Below are 17,765 nucleotides of genomic sequence, written 5' to 3'. Positions count from 1 at the left end.
TTTATTTATTTTTTAAATAGTTACGTCTTTGCCGTGTGTGGTCTAACAAAAGGATCTATGATGGCTCCACAGGGAGGTCAGAGGTCAGGATTACCAACAAAGCAACAACCTATTCAGCAACGACACTTGAGCTCACTTGACAGGAACGTCATTTAAACCGGTCTCCTGCGCTTCCCTGTGTGTTTGTTGTGTACGGAAATATCTTCAGCTCGGCTTCTTGTAGCATTTTTCAAACGTCAAAATCCTTGTTTTTTATCAATTTATATTTTGTGTTTTTAACATGTGAATTATTGATTCTGAATTTGAATTCACTTTTAGGAATATCATTTTGTGTTTATGTCTAAACTTTGGACAAATAAATCAGTGTCGATTTGTTTAAAGTTCAGCTGCAGATTCACCAAAAAAAAAAAAAAAAATTCAAAATTACTGTAAAACCTCGTTGACAAGTTCAAGCAGTTCGTCGTAGAGATCTTTAAGTCTGTAAAATGCACACGCTTAAGACTCGCAAATTAAACTCAAATTACCTTTAAAAAAAAAAAAAAAAAAAGGAAAAAAAAAAGTCAATGAATCAAAAAACAAAAGTCTTCCTTTACTGCATGTAACACTCAGCATAACAACATTAACAGCTGTGCAGATCTTAGAAATTAACCTTAATCATTTAAGTCTCGGCGTACTCTTAGTGATCAACTGTGGAAATCTTCCTTATCGTGAATGAGCAACCTGTGCTCTTTGCTTCTAACAACTACTAAAAACAACTGCAGCACATTCAATTTACCTTATTAAAGCTACACAGCATGTAGGTTAATACAGTTTTCAGTCATACCAGTCGAAGAATGACAGAAGAGCACGCTCTGACTCAATAATTCCCAACTATATAACAATAATAATACAAAATAATAGTGAAAGTGTTTGCTGACGATGTTGACCGAAACTCCACTCCTACACCTACAACCTCTGACCACAACCACATACAAACATACAATCTACAGTTACACATGACGTTACCGTCTATGGCAAGAAGGAAATTTTGAAGAACTCCTAAGGTGTTTATTTGAGGGAGCTGCATTCAATGCTTTTTAAGACTTTTCAAGGTGTGCAGATAACCTGAGATGAGCAGGGATTTGTCTCGTGTTCACATTACATTTCTTAGAGGAGAAACACTGATTCAATTCACATCCTCTAAATATAGCGTGAGAAGGAAATTTAATCTACACATTTTGATTTCGCCCTGATGCTTTGGTGATACTTTTTTTTTTGTGTCAATGACAACGTAAGTCAACCTGCACTGCAATTAGTCTTTCTTTGAAACAGACAAGTTGTAGGCCAAGACTGAGAAGGTGAACCTTCCTCCTCCTCCTCCTCCTCCTCCTGTCATCACATTCAAAACACACATCAGCTGATACCCAGCAGGATTAATACTCACTGGTGTAACCCACTCCCCAGCAAGCTGAGGCGTAGCAAATGGCGAAATGATTTTCAACACGTCTGTCTTCAGACACTGTGACCCTGGTCTCAAACAAAACAATCACTGAGCTCCTGAGAGCCCACAGACCGCCTCAATCGAACCCGGAGAGCAAAGATCTGGCTCCTTTTGGACAAGATCTGGTCGACTCAGTCTCATCTCAGTCAAGAGCTGCTGCTCAGTTGTGGGATTTTGGGTTTTGTCCGTGCTGAGCTGTCACACTCCAACAAGAGAAGAGGCATTGTTGGTTCCAATTGTGCACACAGACAGACAGACACACACACACACACACACAGCAAGGTAGCAGCAGTAATAGCACTGCGAGTCATCACAGCCTTTCAGCAACATGTGTATCCACTGACGGTACTATGTGGACGTCTGGAGCTCAACTGCCTTCCTCCTGTGAGCTGGCTCTCTGTCTTCTCAGCCAGTTCAAGCTTTTTTCCCTCTTTCTTCTTCTTCTCCCGTCCCTTGAACTGTCATCCTCTTAAATCCAGAGTGAGTGCTTCTTCACCAGCCCCACACACTATGCCAGCGCACAGCCCCATCGCTGAAGCAATCAAACTTTCAACCTCCCTCTCCCTGTCGCTTCTTCCTCCTCCTCCTCTCAAATCTTCTCACTTCCTCCCCCCAAATTCTTTCTCGCAGCCTCCTCCTCTTTTCTCTCTCTGCTCTCCAGCTGGGGAGCCTGGCTGGTTGTGAGCCACACTGCTGGGAAGAGATCTTAGATGCTAACGTAGCGTAGCTACCATATTCTTTGCTGCTGCTGCTGCCCTCTTCCAGAGCGTGAAGTCATCCTCTGGAAGAGCTCAGCGAGAGGACAGGGGAGGAAGAGGGTGGGAGTGGGGGGGGCAACGAGTGAGTGAGCGAGCGAGAGAAAAAGAGAGAGAGGGAGGGAGGGGTGGGAGAGGCAGCGCAAGGCCAAAGGACTGAACAGCGCGAGCTCTGAAAAAGCAGCTGCACCAGCGAATGATCCATGCGATGCCAGTAATGTCAGTCGCCTTGAGTCTGACTATAGTTAGAGATACATAACGGATGTGTGTGTGTGTGTGTGTGTGTGTGTGTGTGTGTGTGTGTGTGTGTGTCAGTATGTGGGGAGTGGGATGGATGGAAAGAGAGAGAACAAGATACAACAATATGAAACATTTTGGGAATGCAGATCAGATGGCAGTAGATTTTGCACACTGATTAATCAATGGGTTTGGTATCAGTGAAGCATTAGTCACTCTTCTTCACGCCATTGTCACAGTTGCTAATTCGATTCTCACTACGTTTTCTTTGGCAGTGGATTTCTCCTCATACTACCAGTAGACTGGTAGTATGAGAATGTGGAAATAAAAACGGAGTAGGGCTCCGTGTTTTTGGACATTTTTTGATATTCTTGCCTCTCACACTAACCGAGTCAGCTGATATTAACTGATCATATACATATATTAAATGTTTGAGGAATATAAACATGTTTAGCTATAAAAATCTTTTTTCCCATTCAATACAAGAAGTATTCTGAAATTACATTTTTTTTTGTCTAAACACAAAAAAAACGCATCCTAAATTAAATTTTTCTAAATTGTTAAACTCATGATATAAACAACAACACGTGAAGATGAACTTGGGTAAATGTTCAGCGTGGGGATGCAAGTAATAATTGCTTCCATTAATGATTAACCTGCTGATTCTTTTCGCAATTAATGAACGAATTGTTTATTCTATAAAATGCCATAAAATATGAAACAACCTCCTCATTTATTTCCCAGAGCCGCAGCAGATGTCTTCCAATTGTTTTTTCTTACTTTTCTAAAACATTATAGTGCTCTCTTCATACCGGTGTGTGCACACAGCTAAAGACTGTTGGAGGAAGAAACTCTTCTCTGCTACCCTACTCTATGATCACGAGTGGATTGTGTGTTTCCTCTCTTGTGAAAAAATCTAACTTTAATCATTAGTTCATGATAAATATGAGCTGTGTGAGATGTGTATGAGATGTGCTGCCGACGTATCAAAAAAGCTGATTACAGATCAGCCGATTCTCCAAATTAGTTTATTTATAACTACAGTTACTTAGAAACTTAAATACATTTGATAAGGGATTCGACAGGATAAGTATTTGAAAAGCTTATCTGATACTGGTTTCAGATTCAGTAAAATTCGTTATTGAACCTTACTGCAGACACATTTTACTTCATACGAAAGAAGTGCAGGGGTTCAACATCAAGCCCTATAAAAGGAAAAAGAATATAACCGTGGAGACAAGAAAGGGCAATAGGTAATGAGGGAGAGAACCAGCCAAGAGGAGGAGGGGGGAAAATGAAGGAGAACGGCGGGGAGACAATGAGGAGAGGGAAAGAGTGGAGGAAAGGGGATGAAGGAGGAGATGAGAGTGAGCCAGACGAAGAGATGGAAAGAGAGAGGAGGGGAGTGGGAGACAGAGAAAGGCAGGGAGAATGAGGAATGATATTTATAGAAGGAGACAAAGCCTGGTGTCTGTTACCTCGGGGGGCTCAGAGGCTCATCTTTCTGTTTTTTCAAATCAACACTGTGCTTCCAACTTATTGTCTTTTGCTCGCTCTGTTCCACCATCACTCTCTCTCTCTCTCTCTCCCCTGTCTCTGCCTTTCTGCCTCTCAGATTGGGTTACTGTCTGCCTGCAGGCCTCTGCTGCAGCCTCATCAGTCCCTGCACTCCACACTGATTGTGTTTACTTGGTAAACACGAAACGCTTTAGCGTGTGTGCTCTTGTACTTCTATCTATGTGAGGACTAGCAACGGGCTTCTATCCCAATGTATGCAACGTTACATCACAACAGCAATACATACATCGTAATATAGCAATAGAGTAACTATTCATAAAGAAAATGAAAAGAAAAATGATAAAAGATGATAAAAGAAATGTTTAGGTAACATGCGTCAATACTAAGTGTTGGTCATTTTCAACAACCATCTATTTTCATGTTTCGCCTCCATAGAGAGGATCAATCTTCAAAGGACAGCTTGACGTGGTTGTTTAGGTTAGAGTTGCTGTTAAACTGGATTTATACTTGATGCAGTGGGTTGATACAGGAATCCAAATGTAGATATGTACGACATATGTTTTGGATTAATAGCTCAGCGTCAGATTTCATCCACTGGTGACAGCGCCGCAGCAACAAAACCAATGTATCGTACATGATCAGGTCGCATCGTGCTTTGATTATACTCACCACATGAAGGTGGCGAAGGTTTATATCATTTACTTTGTATTTATTACTTTATTAGTAATTTATTAGTGATGGCGGGAAGGGCCCACTCGTTTCATTACTGGTTATTGCAGTTGCCGTATTGATGATGTCAAATTTCACTGCTGTAGAGAACGGGGGTCACATGTTGGGCAGAAGGTTTGTGATGTCCTTGGAATGACTGAACTAAAGATGAGCAGTTAATGGAGCCTTTCTTCGTCTTGTTTTATGTTGTGTTCATTTTCATCAACCTCCAAAAACATCAGAAACTTGCCGCCATGGCCAGGACATGCAGTAACTTCAAGGGGCAGGTCAGCTATGGCGTAGTTACCATGGCGTAGACTCTGTAGATACAGCTTAACCCCTTCATCCACAACTACACATTAAGCTTTAGGAGCTTTAAGATAGCATGTGGAGTAAGGTTAGGTAATGTATTATGACATTAAGCGCTGCGACTAACGATTATATTTGTTATCGATTAATCAGCCAATTTTCTTGATTCACTGCCCGGTCGATAAAACATCAGAAAGTGGCGAAAAATCAAAACCAAAGCCAATTAAACCGAATTATATTCAATTCATAATAATGTAAAACTAAGAAAAGAAACCAATTTCCATGGTTCACATCCTGCAATTATCTGGTTTTTGGCTTTTTCTGCTTGAAAAATGACATTTAGTTGATCAACTGATCAATTAATTGTCTAATCATAGCAGCTCTGATGTCAATGAAGGTCTCTTTAAGTATAGTAGTACAAACGTGTGTGTGTGTGTGTGTGTGTGTGTGTGTGTGTGTGTGTGTGTGTGTGTGTGTGTGTGTGTGTGTAAGGACGTTTATACTCAAGGCTGAGTGAGTGGATGTGTATTTCTGTCATGTACAGATTGTGTGAATAAGTGTATAACACAAGCCCAGTGTAGTGTGTATGTGTACATGTCCACTTGATGCGATGAAATAAACAACATGCATCTGACAGTACGGTTTGTGTTTACATGTGGGCAACACACTCGATCACAATTTGATGCAGCTCTCTAAACACTCGGAGCCAAACTGAAATTAAAAACCCAGAGAAACGCAGACAAACAAACACACAGCTGAGGCCAAAAATTACAGATGCCTCGGTTTGTGTGTGCTTTTGTGCACTTTCATTTTCTTCTTCTTCTTCTTCTTCTTCTTTTTTTCAGGGGGGTAGAGGGCGGGGGTTGTAATGGAGGTGTGCACTGCGATCACAAGGTGTTAAATCGACAAAAATGGAGTGGGTTTATGTTGAAGGAGGCCAACAATCAAGAGTCTTCTTCCTTTTCAATCTGCCATGGCCCATTTATCCTCCAAGCTCCGTCACTCTCCTGAAAATTGCAGCCATGTTTCTCTCCCTCGCTCTCTCTCCCTCTAAATTGTCTTTCTCTGTTCTGTCTTTTTTTCGTTGTCTCCCCCAGTAAAATTACATACCCTGCTCGATTTCTGCATCCCTTGTTTTATTTTCTCCTTGCTTTCTCTTCCAATCCACTCAGTCTCCCAGCAGTTTTTTTTTTTTTTGCCTTTTATTTCCTTCCTCTCTCTCGTCCTTCCCCTCATCGCTCCATCCATCTCCAATCACCCCATCGCTGAATCTCAGCACTGTGGAGCTGTCAACAGCTGAAGTGGAAAATAGATGACACCCTGAGGGTTTGAATCCCACCGGACACTTGAGCGTCTCTTCAGCAGCAAAATGGCTGCTACACACCGAATAATTATTGAGCTGTTTTACAAAATATGCGCTTGTCCTGTCCGAAGGATGATCGCGACCTCAGGCCTGGCCGGGACCGACAGCCGTCATTGTTTTCTCACTAGTTCATACGCTCATTGTCAACGAACCTGCAGACTGACCACCCTCCCTGTGATGTCAATCATGTCTGACATTAAAAACCTAACATCTGTGTGGTTACAGGACAACCGACTATTGGTTCTCACAAGCTATTGTAAAATCAACCACTTCCTCTCACGCTCCAACTCAGCAGGTTCTCTGTGATCCTGCTAATTACAGGAAAACTGCAGTTTATTACAACTTGGGTTTTATGTTCATATTTCTGGCCATTACTTCACTTCCATTCACTGTCAGCTATGATACTGTACTCCCCATTGTAAGTGCTGAGATCTAGGAACATGGCAACATCACTGGGCTTCAGGTTTAAGGGACTGATCCTGATCATTCTTTGCCTGTCCCCCATCACTTGCTGTCCTAGAAACACTAACTGTCAGACAGGTTTTAAACAAGCTAACACTTTTATCACATTATCTTAATAATGTTAGTTTAAGGTTAAAAGTTGAACCATGATTTTAAAACTGTGTCCAATCATATGACAGCTTGTGTTTCTTTCCTTGTCTGACCGCTTATTAGTGATGCTGCTGTGTGCCCACATCTCACCATGTAACTTCAGTTATGGCCAGCCCTGAGCAGATTACATCTTTTGTTGATTTTTGATGTTAAAAGAAGTATATATATATATATATATATATAAACTTCTGCAAACAGACATTGAAATGAATCTCTGTTTGGCTCCAGCTCCGCCACGACCCTAGAAGGATAAGCAGTATGAGGCAGTAGGAGGAAATAAAACTGTAATTGTGGCATTTGACAAACTTTGCAGCTTGTAAACACTTTTGTAACCAACTAAGAATCTCACTGTATTTATGAATTTTCACCCACTCTTTCTTCAGATCACTACAAGATATTTTTAGATCTGCCCACAGATGTTTCAGTGATGTTCAGTTCAGAGGTTTGTGACGGCTGATCCAAAAGCTTCAGTTTCTTGAAGTCGTTCGTGTTGGATTTTGATGTTTTCTTTGGATCACGGTCCTGTTGTAAGAAGCCAGCCTCTTTTCACTTTCACTTTGACTGACTGCAGGACAGAATCTGCATCCAGAATTTACTGATATTTAGTGGAATCCATTCTTCTCTCTGTCTGTGTAATGTGTCCTGAGCCACTGGCTGCCACAAACCCACAGAGCAGAATATTTCCACTCCTGTGCCCAAACTTTTGCACATGCCACAATTACTGTTTATTTTTTTTCTATTTTTTTAAGATCATGAAAGAAACACTAACAGTGCATGCACATTTGAAGACAGGCTCATTTTTAATGTCTGTTTGCTGCAGGGTTTGTATTTATTTCCTTTCAAAATATGTGATCTGCCCACACAACTACAACATGCAGCTGTGTTCCTGACAGGAGTGACGGATAAAACTATAAAAATAAGACCCAAGTTCTAATAAAAATGAATTATTAGGTGGGATGAGACGTCTCTCATCACCAGTCAACCCCCCCGGCTGCTGAAACTGACGGCAGCCTCCTGTTTGCACACAACACTGATCGGCGAGGGAGCAATGGAGCCAGTTAATGGGAGACTGACAGACACCCACCCACAGGGGGAGGGAGACTCCCCAGGGCCCCTCAACAGGGCTATGTGTGTGTTTGATGGGTGGGTTACTGCGGTTGTTAACAGGGGCCCCTAATCCTGGGGCCGGGCTCTAATCCTGCCACTGGTCTGCTGTGGACTGTGACCCTGGTGGCACGTGTCTCTGAGCACCCCTCAACACACATACATACCCTGGCCAGCCTGTTACCCCTCACAGCTGAGGAGACGCAGCAGCTGAGACAGCAGAGGACCCCATTAAATTGAATAAATACACACACACACACACACACGCACACAGACAGATAAAGACACACACAATACATGAAAACACACACAGATCCCCATGCAGCGCGTACATACAAGTATACACTACACAAGCTCAAACTGACGCAGCCCCACAGAGACAGATATGTGCCAACACAAACAAAAAATGCACACAACACAACCAGGAGGATGCTGTAACAAACATGCACACACAATAAACACACACACACACACACACACACACACACACACACACACACACACACACACACACACACACACACACACACACACTCAGACAGCTGACAGTGCCACAGCAGCCTTACAATAACAAACAGTTGAGCTACTAGAAATACCGGAGCGAGAGATGAGACTGGAGGCCTGAAAACTGAAACCAACACAAAACGCATCCTGCAGATTCCAGCAGCAAAGAGAACCGACCGAAAAATGACAAACATTTTTATCCATGCCAAACTGCCGCGATCGGCCAATCAAATCCTTGATTAGGCCTGTGTGCTTTGTGTATTAAATCTCTGATTACATTCGCTGCTTAGGGCCAATTACAGTTATTTGCGATTGCTTTGAGAATTGACAATCAGACTTCAAACTTTTTCAGCTGCACAAGAACATTTAGACTCAGTCAGTGGAGGGTGATTATCAGGCACAGTGTGTGTGTGTGTGTGTGTGTGTGTGTGTGTGTGTGGGGGGGGACGACGACCTGCAAATAAGCATCTGCAGATTGTACGACAAGAGAATTATTGTTTCACTGTAGTTCTCTACTGTTTACAGATGGTTACGCCAAGTCCCCACACCCACGACTAAAGGCAAAGTATGCAAAGAGTCAGAATGACAATTAATCAAAAGAGAAACGCATTTGGAATTAGTTCTGTGTTTCTTTCTGCTGCAGATTTGTTTAGTTTATTTTCACTTTAAACCAGATGTGGTGCATAAAGCAAATAACAATTTCAAACAGCAACAGAGAAACTCCAGGATTTAGATGCTGCGTTTCTGTCCCTAAAGCAACTGGATGTGCATCTGTCATAACATGCATATCACAAGTTGAATAAAATGATCTCATTTTTGTTCACATCTAAAATTTGCAGATTTACATTTGTGTAAATTTTGAATACATTTGTATTTTTCATGAGATTGAAAAAAACAACAACATAAGAATTAATGTCCAGTCTTGATTTTAAGCTCTCTTAGAAAACAAAAGCTGTATAATCCAAACAGAAAAGATGCACTGATGTGTATTACAGAGCAAATGATTCACTGAAACAAGTTTTCCAAAGTTCTTTAACAAAAGCAAACAGAAACGAAAACCAGAGTTTCCATTGAGCATCTTTTAAAATAAAAGTACTAAACAGACTTAACAAGAAAACTGGAACCCCATTATTTACCACCACTTCCTGATAAAACTGTCTAATGTCTGATAACAAACACAACTCCAGGCTGAAAGTTTCTGCCTCTGTTAACTGAAAAACTTTGGCTCCGCAGGCAGCACCGGTGTTATAAGAAGGAGTCATTCTACAACACGGACAGAAAGTGTTTATATGGACTGTAAATTAAGAGTAATTTCTATCTTAAGAACTATGCTATGTTCGACCTCAAGAAGCGTGAAGAGGCAGCAGCATGAACATGTGGTTAAGCTGCAGCAGAGTTTAGTCGCCGGCAGGTTAGAGCCCTGACTCACCGGGACAACTTCAAACAAACAGTAGCAGAAAACACAAACCGATGGGTCGCCTCACATCTCCTGTGAAAAAACTGCACTTGAACACATCAAAACACTATGGCCGACTGAGCTGACTGCTAACATGTACCTACTACGTTCTGCACCTGCGTTAGAAGAAATTAAATAGCATGTAGTCTCTGTTTTTATCCCTCTGATTAAACAATCTCGTCACACGCTGGGAATATACATCGACACAGTGATTTGTGTTTTGCTTATGAAACAACAAAAGGCAAAAAAACATGTGGAAACTGCACAAATCACAACTTCAGCAGGTTGAACAGCCGGTCAGACAACTCTCAACTTCACCTAATGCTGTCGGACTGTTGGTGTGTGTCCGGGCCCAAACGGCTATGTGAGCGGACCATTATTTGGCAACATGCATGCAGTTGGCAGAGTGAGGCTGGAGTTTCTGCGTAAAGACAGGGAGCTGGTGGGAGTAGTATGACAATATTTTGCAATAGACGGGTAAAAGGTTATTGTAATGGATCAGTATCTGTAAGGAAGCTGCAGTATTTGGAAATATCAGTTAGTAAAACAGTGATAAGTAGTTGACTGATAAGGTGATAAGGTGAAGTGAAACAGTATTAGATAGTGAACATGAGCCAAAACAACAAGTGCAGCTGTAGATTCAACAGGTAAGTGACAGGTAGCGGAGCAGTATATGGAAAACAGGAAGCTAAAAGGGCGAAGTAGTGGATCACTATCTGGCGATTGGGCAGCCAGAGGGTTTGGATGGATGCTGAGTGGAAGAAGAGCTGACCGGTTTGTTCCACACTTCCCCTCCGCACCATTTGCTCAGCCAGCGTGGGCCGCCTCTTTAAACACACAAGTCACTGCACAAAAATACACATTTACTTCACCGGGCGGTCCTCTGGTCAGTAACACAATAACACGACCCCACTGCAAAGCACCCATAAATCTACTTAATGGTGCATTTAAGGAACCCACAAAAAGTAGTAAAAACTTTACATGTGCCAAAAAGACGGGGTCAAGCAAGATTTCTTTGCCCAACATGAAAAGGCAAACTGTCTCTCTTTGTTTATCATAAATAAACCACCATCTAGACGTCAGGAAAGAAACCGAAGAAGAAGAAAGGGTAAAGCAGGACACACGAAAAAACTCCAGCGACCTCCCTGACAGGAAGATGTGGATGGATGGAAAACAGAAGGAGATACAGACAGACCGCTGCAGATTAAGTGACAAAGGGAAATATAAAGTATCAGAGAGCATGGCATCTGCAGGTTTTGTCAAGATAATTTAAAGCTTTTCCTTTTTCATAGTGCCGTGTAAAATGAAACGGAGGAGCAATTTCATCAAGGCAAAAAATTAGAAAAATCCGCCCGGGCCGAGAAACACAACAACAAGAACTCTCAACTTCAAAACTGAACACTTAAATAGGTTTTAAGAGTTTTAAGGTGCAAAGCAAGTGATCCGAGACATTTAAAAAAAAACTTTTTCAGGGCGGTAAAACACCCTGAGAAAAAGAATAAACACACAAGTGATGGATGGGATACTCACGGTGAAGAAGAGGTCCATGACGCGGGTGTCCAGCAACGCTTCCCTCCAGGACTCCGTAGGCTTGAGCGTGACGTTCTGCGTGGCCTCGAACATGGCGATGTAGTGGCGCCCCAGTGACCCGCCGCCAGTTAAGGCCAACAACAGCATGTAGAAGAAGAAGAGGAGGAGGAGGAGAGGGAGGAGGAGGAGGAGAGGGAGGAGGAGGAGCAGCACACACACAAAAACACCAGCTCCTGTCACTAAGCTCCCTCTCAATGGGTATTTTGGTCTCTGTGTGTGAGGCTTTGGTTTCGTGTGGCTGGCAGCAGAGACTTGTTAGACACTTGTTAACTAACTCTCCCTCTCATTAACGCTGTCAACTTTTTTCCACAAAAGATTTCTTTAAATTTTCTCACCCTCCCCTCCTCGGGCTGCTTTGTTTTCTTGTCCTCCCTTCCTTCTCTTTCTCCCTCGTCAGCTCTTCTCTTGCCACAGTTTTCACTCACAGAGAAACTCTTTGGCTTCTTTCTCACCTCCTTTTTCCTCCCCTCCTTCCTCCGTTTTATCCGACTTTTATCTTTTCCAGTCTCTGCTCTCTGACTCGCCTGACACCCTCTTCCCTTCCTGTCCTCCCGTTCACCTCTCTTCCTACCAGAACTCCCTCCTTTTCTGCACACTCGGGTTTCTCTCCTCTGCTTCCTCAAGATCTTAAACACACACTCGCTCTCACTGCAGCCAATCCAGACTCCGGGTTACTCTGCCTCTTTGTCCACTCCTTTACAAGACGTCCCTGAGACTCCTTACTGCTCTGAAACACTCCCTCTTCCTCCTCAGCCAATCACAGAGTCTCTCCTCCTGACTGCTTTCCAAGACCAAAGCAAGGCTCTTTTTTTTGCCCCCCATAACAAACACTCCTCACTTAAAACTTCTCACACTATCAACACTCTTTGCCTCTGGACACTCGCCAACGTCTTTTTCTTTATGCTAACAAGATGCTGCCTCTCCTTCCCTCATGTAACACACGATCAAACTTCATCTAAACCCACAACACAAACGCACACATTGTTCTAAAATCTATTAAAAAAAAAAAAACTTCTTCAAACTTCATCTTAATTGCTTTCCAAATGTCCCTTTTCTTCTTTCTTTCAAACAAGTCTTTCTTTCTCCTTGCCCCCACAACACACACACACACACACAGCCTCCTTATTTAAGACTCTACACCCACAACAAGCTTTTTCACAAACCCACAACACACACTTTCTCCCTGCACAGCCACAACACTTCCTGTCCTTGCTCGAGACTCCTGAACACACCCACAGCATGCTTTTTCCTTAGCTCATCAAGAACAATCCCCTGCGCTGCTCGTTCCACTCTCCCACACACACACACACACACACACACACACACACACACACACACACACACTTTCCTCAATCAAAGCGTCTTACAAAGCCGCAACAACTTTCCCTGCCTTTTTTTAAACCACCCGTAAAAAGCAGTTACTTTCTCCCGAAAAAAACTTGTCTTTACAACATGTACAATCTGATGTTGAAGACTTCTGACATCCTGAAACGTGTCACAGATTTGTCGCCTGTTTATTACAAATACATTTTCCCGAAATATCAAGCATCACCAGATGATTATTAAGCTCCCCATTTCTTTTTTTTTTTTTTTTAAAGGAAATACAAACACACAATCAGTTAAATCTCTCTTTTCTCTCTTTTTAGACTCTCTTCATCACAAGCTTCAAAACAACAAAGTCCATTTTTAAAACTCGGACACACACTCTTCCCTACATTTGCCAAAACTGTTTCTTAACCCCTTAACATTCAAATTTCTGCAGTGACTAACAGCATCCCATATATATTCTGTATCAGCTTGTTCACTGAGGTTATGAATGAAATATTCAAACTAGGGCTGCAATTAAACATGATTTTTATAATCAATTATTCTTCCAATTACTTTCTTAATTAATCACTTAACTGTTGGGTGTCAGGAAACAGTGAAAAATGGCCGTCACAATTTCCTAACGCCCTAGATTTTGTTTGTTTGTCTGACCAACAGTCGAAAACTCAAATCTATTCAGTAAAGTAACAAAAGAGAGAGTGGAAAGAAAAACAGGAAAAATAGCAAATCCTTAATAATCCTCTCATTATTGACGAGTTGGAATCAGAAGTTGGAATTTGTTTAGCAAGACAGAAAAATAACTTCCAGACACAAAACAGTCGCAGATTGGATCGATTAATGGCTCCAGCTATAATTCAAAGTCCCGTGACATTTATGGCTGCATCTTAACATCAAATGGAAATATCCAAGATATCACCTGCATCTCTACATTTCATCCTGACTTGTTTGGTATCTTTGGAAACTTTGGAATCTTCAGGAAAAACAAAATAAAGCTCAGAGGGTTTCAACAACGTTTGGCTGCACAGCACGAGTTTGTAACGAGGGATCACCGGTGGATCAGTGTGGTTTAAAGGGTTAAAGGTCCATATTGTTTAAAGGTAGACTGACATGTCTTTTCTCATTATAAAGCAGGTCTAGGTTCTATATTAATACTGTGAAACGTAAACGAGGAAGAGCTCAGAGCCTCCTCTCGTCTGATTGGCTGATCGGCCTGTTGTTACTAGAGCTCCAGGGAGAAGACTGAGAGATGAGATGTAAAACTACACTGTTTTTGGCTCTTAAAACCACAAATATATATCTCCTTACGGATATTAAAACTTCAAAGATAATACAGAAAAGTGTAAAATAAGTGACCTTTAAACATACTGCACGGATTACGTCATTGTGTCCTCTCCAGGATATTGGATTTAGGACAGTACTTTAACAACTATTAACTGCTACCACCTACTACTAATACCAGTAATATACCAATAATCACCAGAACCCACTTTGTGGCTCTGTGTTTCAATATTTGTACCCAGCACTGTTTCCTCCCCTTTGTTTGCTTGTAAAAAAAAAACAAAAAAAAAAAAACAACAACAAAAAAAACACTGGTTCTCTCTATTTCCCATCATCATATAATAACACACACAGAGCCGTATCACTGCCCTGCGGCTCGGTGACAGCAGGAGGAGGAAACTTCTAGAGGAATGTCCGATCAAAGCCAAACAGCGGCAGAGGCCGGCGAGGTCACGCATTCCTCCGACACCAGCCCACAGTCACTCCCCATGCACACACCCCACCACAACACACCACACCACACTTTTCGGCTCAAAAGTTGGCACCTGTCGAAGGGTCTGTGGGACTGTGTGTGTGTGTGTGTGTGTGTGTTTGTGTGTGTGTGTGTGTGTGTGTACACATGTGTGTCCGTCCAATGCTTGGCTTTCAGGCCTTGTTAAAAATAGTCGTGGTGGAGCTGAGGACCTCTAACTGAACCTTTCTAAAAAGACAGAATAAGAAAAGGATCGGGAAAAGTAAGGAATGAGCTACAGTATGTGGGTTTGTTTTGGTATGCCAGGGTTCAACTATTTGTTATAAAATGTCCTAATTTCTTTTTTCTTTTATGCTCCTTTTTTTCAGTTGCTTTCAAGTCTGAGGTCTGTCTTCCTGCAGTATTCACAAAATTTACCAGATTAAAATGAAAACTTAACCTGTCTGGCTTTTACTTTGAAAATCCCTTAGATACAAGATAGGATAAAACCTAACATGAGGACAGAGACAGATGGAAATAAGGGAAGAAATAGAGGGGCGGGTGCATATTTGGTCCCACACAAGTGAGACTGATCAAGTCCTACAACCTGCAGACGGAGGGCGTCTCCTCGGGGAGGGACCACCTCGGTGACAGAGGTTGTACAAACCCTCCTAAAGATCATATGACTGAGACAAAACCCACAAGAGACCTCAGGAATGATAACTACACGGCTACTTCAACTGTTTCACACAGCTGGACAGAGATGTAAAATGGGTCTGACAGACTGCGACACCAAGAAGGGGAAGACAGGACGCCTGAAAGTGTCATCGCCATGAATTCACCAAAACACTTAAGAGCAGAATTTAAGGAACTAAAATAACAGTAATTAATATCATTATTATCAATATTAAGTGCACAAAGAACACATATCGTCATCTTTAAGACTCCCAACCTTAATTGGATAACACAAATTAGATTACAGAATATAAAACATCTAAAGCACTTAAGTGTAAGTGGCCGGCTGCGAAAGAACAAACAAGCAATTGTGATAAAAACGCCTTCAAATTGGTGTTTTATCTGATCAACAGGCGACAAAATACTCTATTAATTCTCATAGAAGAATAACACCACCAGAAAATTACTTACACCAAATTCCAAAATATTTACTGTTAAATACACACTGAAAATGTAAATGGTGTTTCTGTGGTAAGGTAACTATGTGACTTATTCACCAGTTATTACTTTTATGCAGCTTTTATTCGTTTTCCCTGGGTTTAAATAAAGATATTCTACATACAACATTCAGCTCTCTCTGAACGATCATAAAACATTTAAATACTGTCCTGAAAACAACTCACATGAACCCAAGTGACAGATTAAAAGACTTCTCCTGTGCTGCTACTGTAAGTGTTCACTCACTTTAAGTTCAAGCTCTTGAATTCAGAGACGACAAGTGAATTTACAACTTCGACCACGCAACTTGCTCTTTTTAAAAGAAGAAAAAAAAAGAAAAGATGGACTGTGTATCTGCGAAGTGTGTGTGTGTGTGTGTGTGTGTGTGTGTGTGTGTGTGTGTGTGTGTGTGAAGTGTACATGCCTCCAGGATGAGTAATGTACGCAGAGTGACTAGGACATGTGGGCTGTGGTTTGGTGGGTTTTTAAAAGACATCACCTGCTACCATCTCAACCCTTCCAACAGGCTCAAGAATAACTAATGTGACACGTCGACTTTCCACTGGAAAGATAAGACGGACTGACAGATAAACAGACACACAACGAGCACACACAGACACAGCCAACTGACCAGATACACAACCACTGACCACAAGAGTTTTAAATCAAACACAAGTGAAGAGATTCACACATCCCGTGTTCTCACATGCTGCTGCCAAATTTGCAGGCGCACAGACACATAAACACACACTGTAGTGCCTTGATTAACACCAGCCACCAGTCAAATGCCAATAAAACTGCTGCTGGTAGGTTGGTCTGATCCTGATCCAGTCACTTTGGCAGAGAAGCAAACGGCATTTCAAGTTTAATTTCCGGCTCCGCTTCTATTTATGATGAGTTGACCAAAGCAAGACTCCACATCTTCAGTGACAGACACTTAAGACATCCAGTATTTACGGTTTTTGCATGTGAACCTTAGCCCAGGTAGTTTGCACGGACACACAGCTTTCCGCTTCAAAAGCATGAGGGAACATAGCTGCAGTAAAAAGCCACCATTCTTCCCCTCATGGGTTGTAATTCAGCATGCGTTGCTATGCATGAACTAACCACATGACTGCAAAACAGCAAACGTGGGCTGAGCCTTTTTCTGAATGTACAAGAGAAGCTGAATTATGTGGGTCATAAAAACCAAAAACAAAATGTCTCAAGGCCAAACATTTTTTTATCTTGTCATTTATGTTGGGTTTTGCTCATTTTGTTAGTACAAACTAACAAAAGTGAACTATCAATAAATGAATAAATTAATACTGCTGAATTCTTGGTCAGTACCTTCACAGATTTGATTTGTGTCACAAAGGTTATATTAATTAAATTAAGAGTGTGAAGTCTCACTAGCCGTTCTGTGAGTCTGTGCTTGGGCATGCTAACGTGCTCACAATGATGTGTAGGTAAACATGCTTATGGTTAGCGGGTGTAATGTTTACCATGTTCACCATCTTAGCGTAGCATGTTAGCATGCCAACATCTCCTTACTAGCACTTAACATTAAGTACAGCTGAGACTAACAGGAATGTTGTTAGTTCTGCAGATATTTAAGAATCAACCAAAGTATTGCATAAACGTTGACCTGACGATGGCATGAGATGAAAGTCAGGGGCAAAGGAGATCAATAACAAAAGTGATTAAAATTCATCCTCTGAGCATCATGAATGTCAGCACTGAAGTTCACAGCACTCTGTCAAGATATTTCACAAAAACTAAAACATGTCAACCTCATGGTGACGATAAAGTAAACATCGGGAGATCACCAAAGTCAGGAGGATTGAATGTCTGAACCGATCCACGGCAAGCCATCATGGTTTTTCAGATATTTCAATCTGGAACAAAGTGGTGGATCGGAT

At 41.7% G+C, this 17,765-nt stretch overlaps 1 protein-coding gene across 1 annotated transcript in view; it reads right to left on the bottom strand.

Moving 5' to 3' along the window:
* Positions 1–17,765, bottom strand: part of xpo4 (exportin 4) — a 57,236-nt gene that overhangs the window by 25,275 nt on the left and 14,196 nt on the right. The window contains exon 7 of the mRNA XM_087172934.1: positions 11,577–11,690. Coding sequence (XP_087029060.1) covers positions 11,577–11,690 — 114 coding nt within the window. The remainder of the gene's footprint in view (positions 1–11,576; positions 11,691–17,765) is intronic.

The sequence above is a fragment of the Seriola lalandi genome, unplaced genomic scaffold (assembly GCF_002814215.2).
Source record: "Seriola lalandi dorsalis isolate HSWRI2012SDOR001 ecotype SW California unplaced genomic scaffold, Sedor1 jcf7180002053912, whole genome shotgun sequence".
NCBI classification, from domain to species: domain Eukaryota; kingdom Metazoa; phylum Chordata; class Actinopteri; order Carangiformes; family Carangidae; genus Seriola; species Seriola lalandi.
This window is presented reverse-complemented; position numbering and strand designations above follow the sequence as displayed.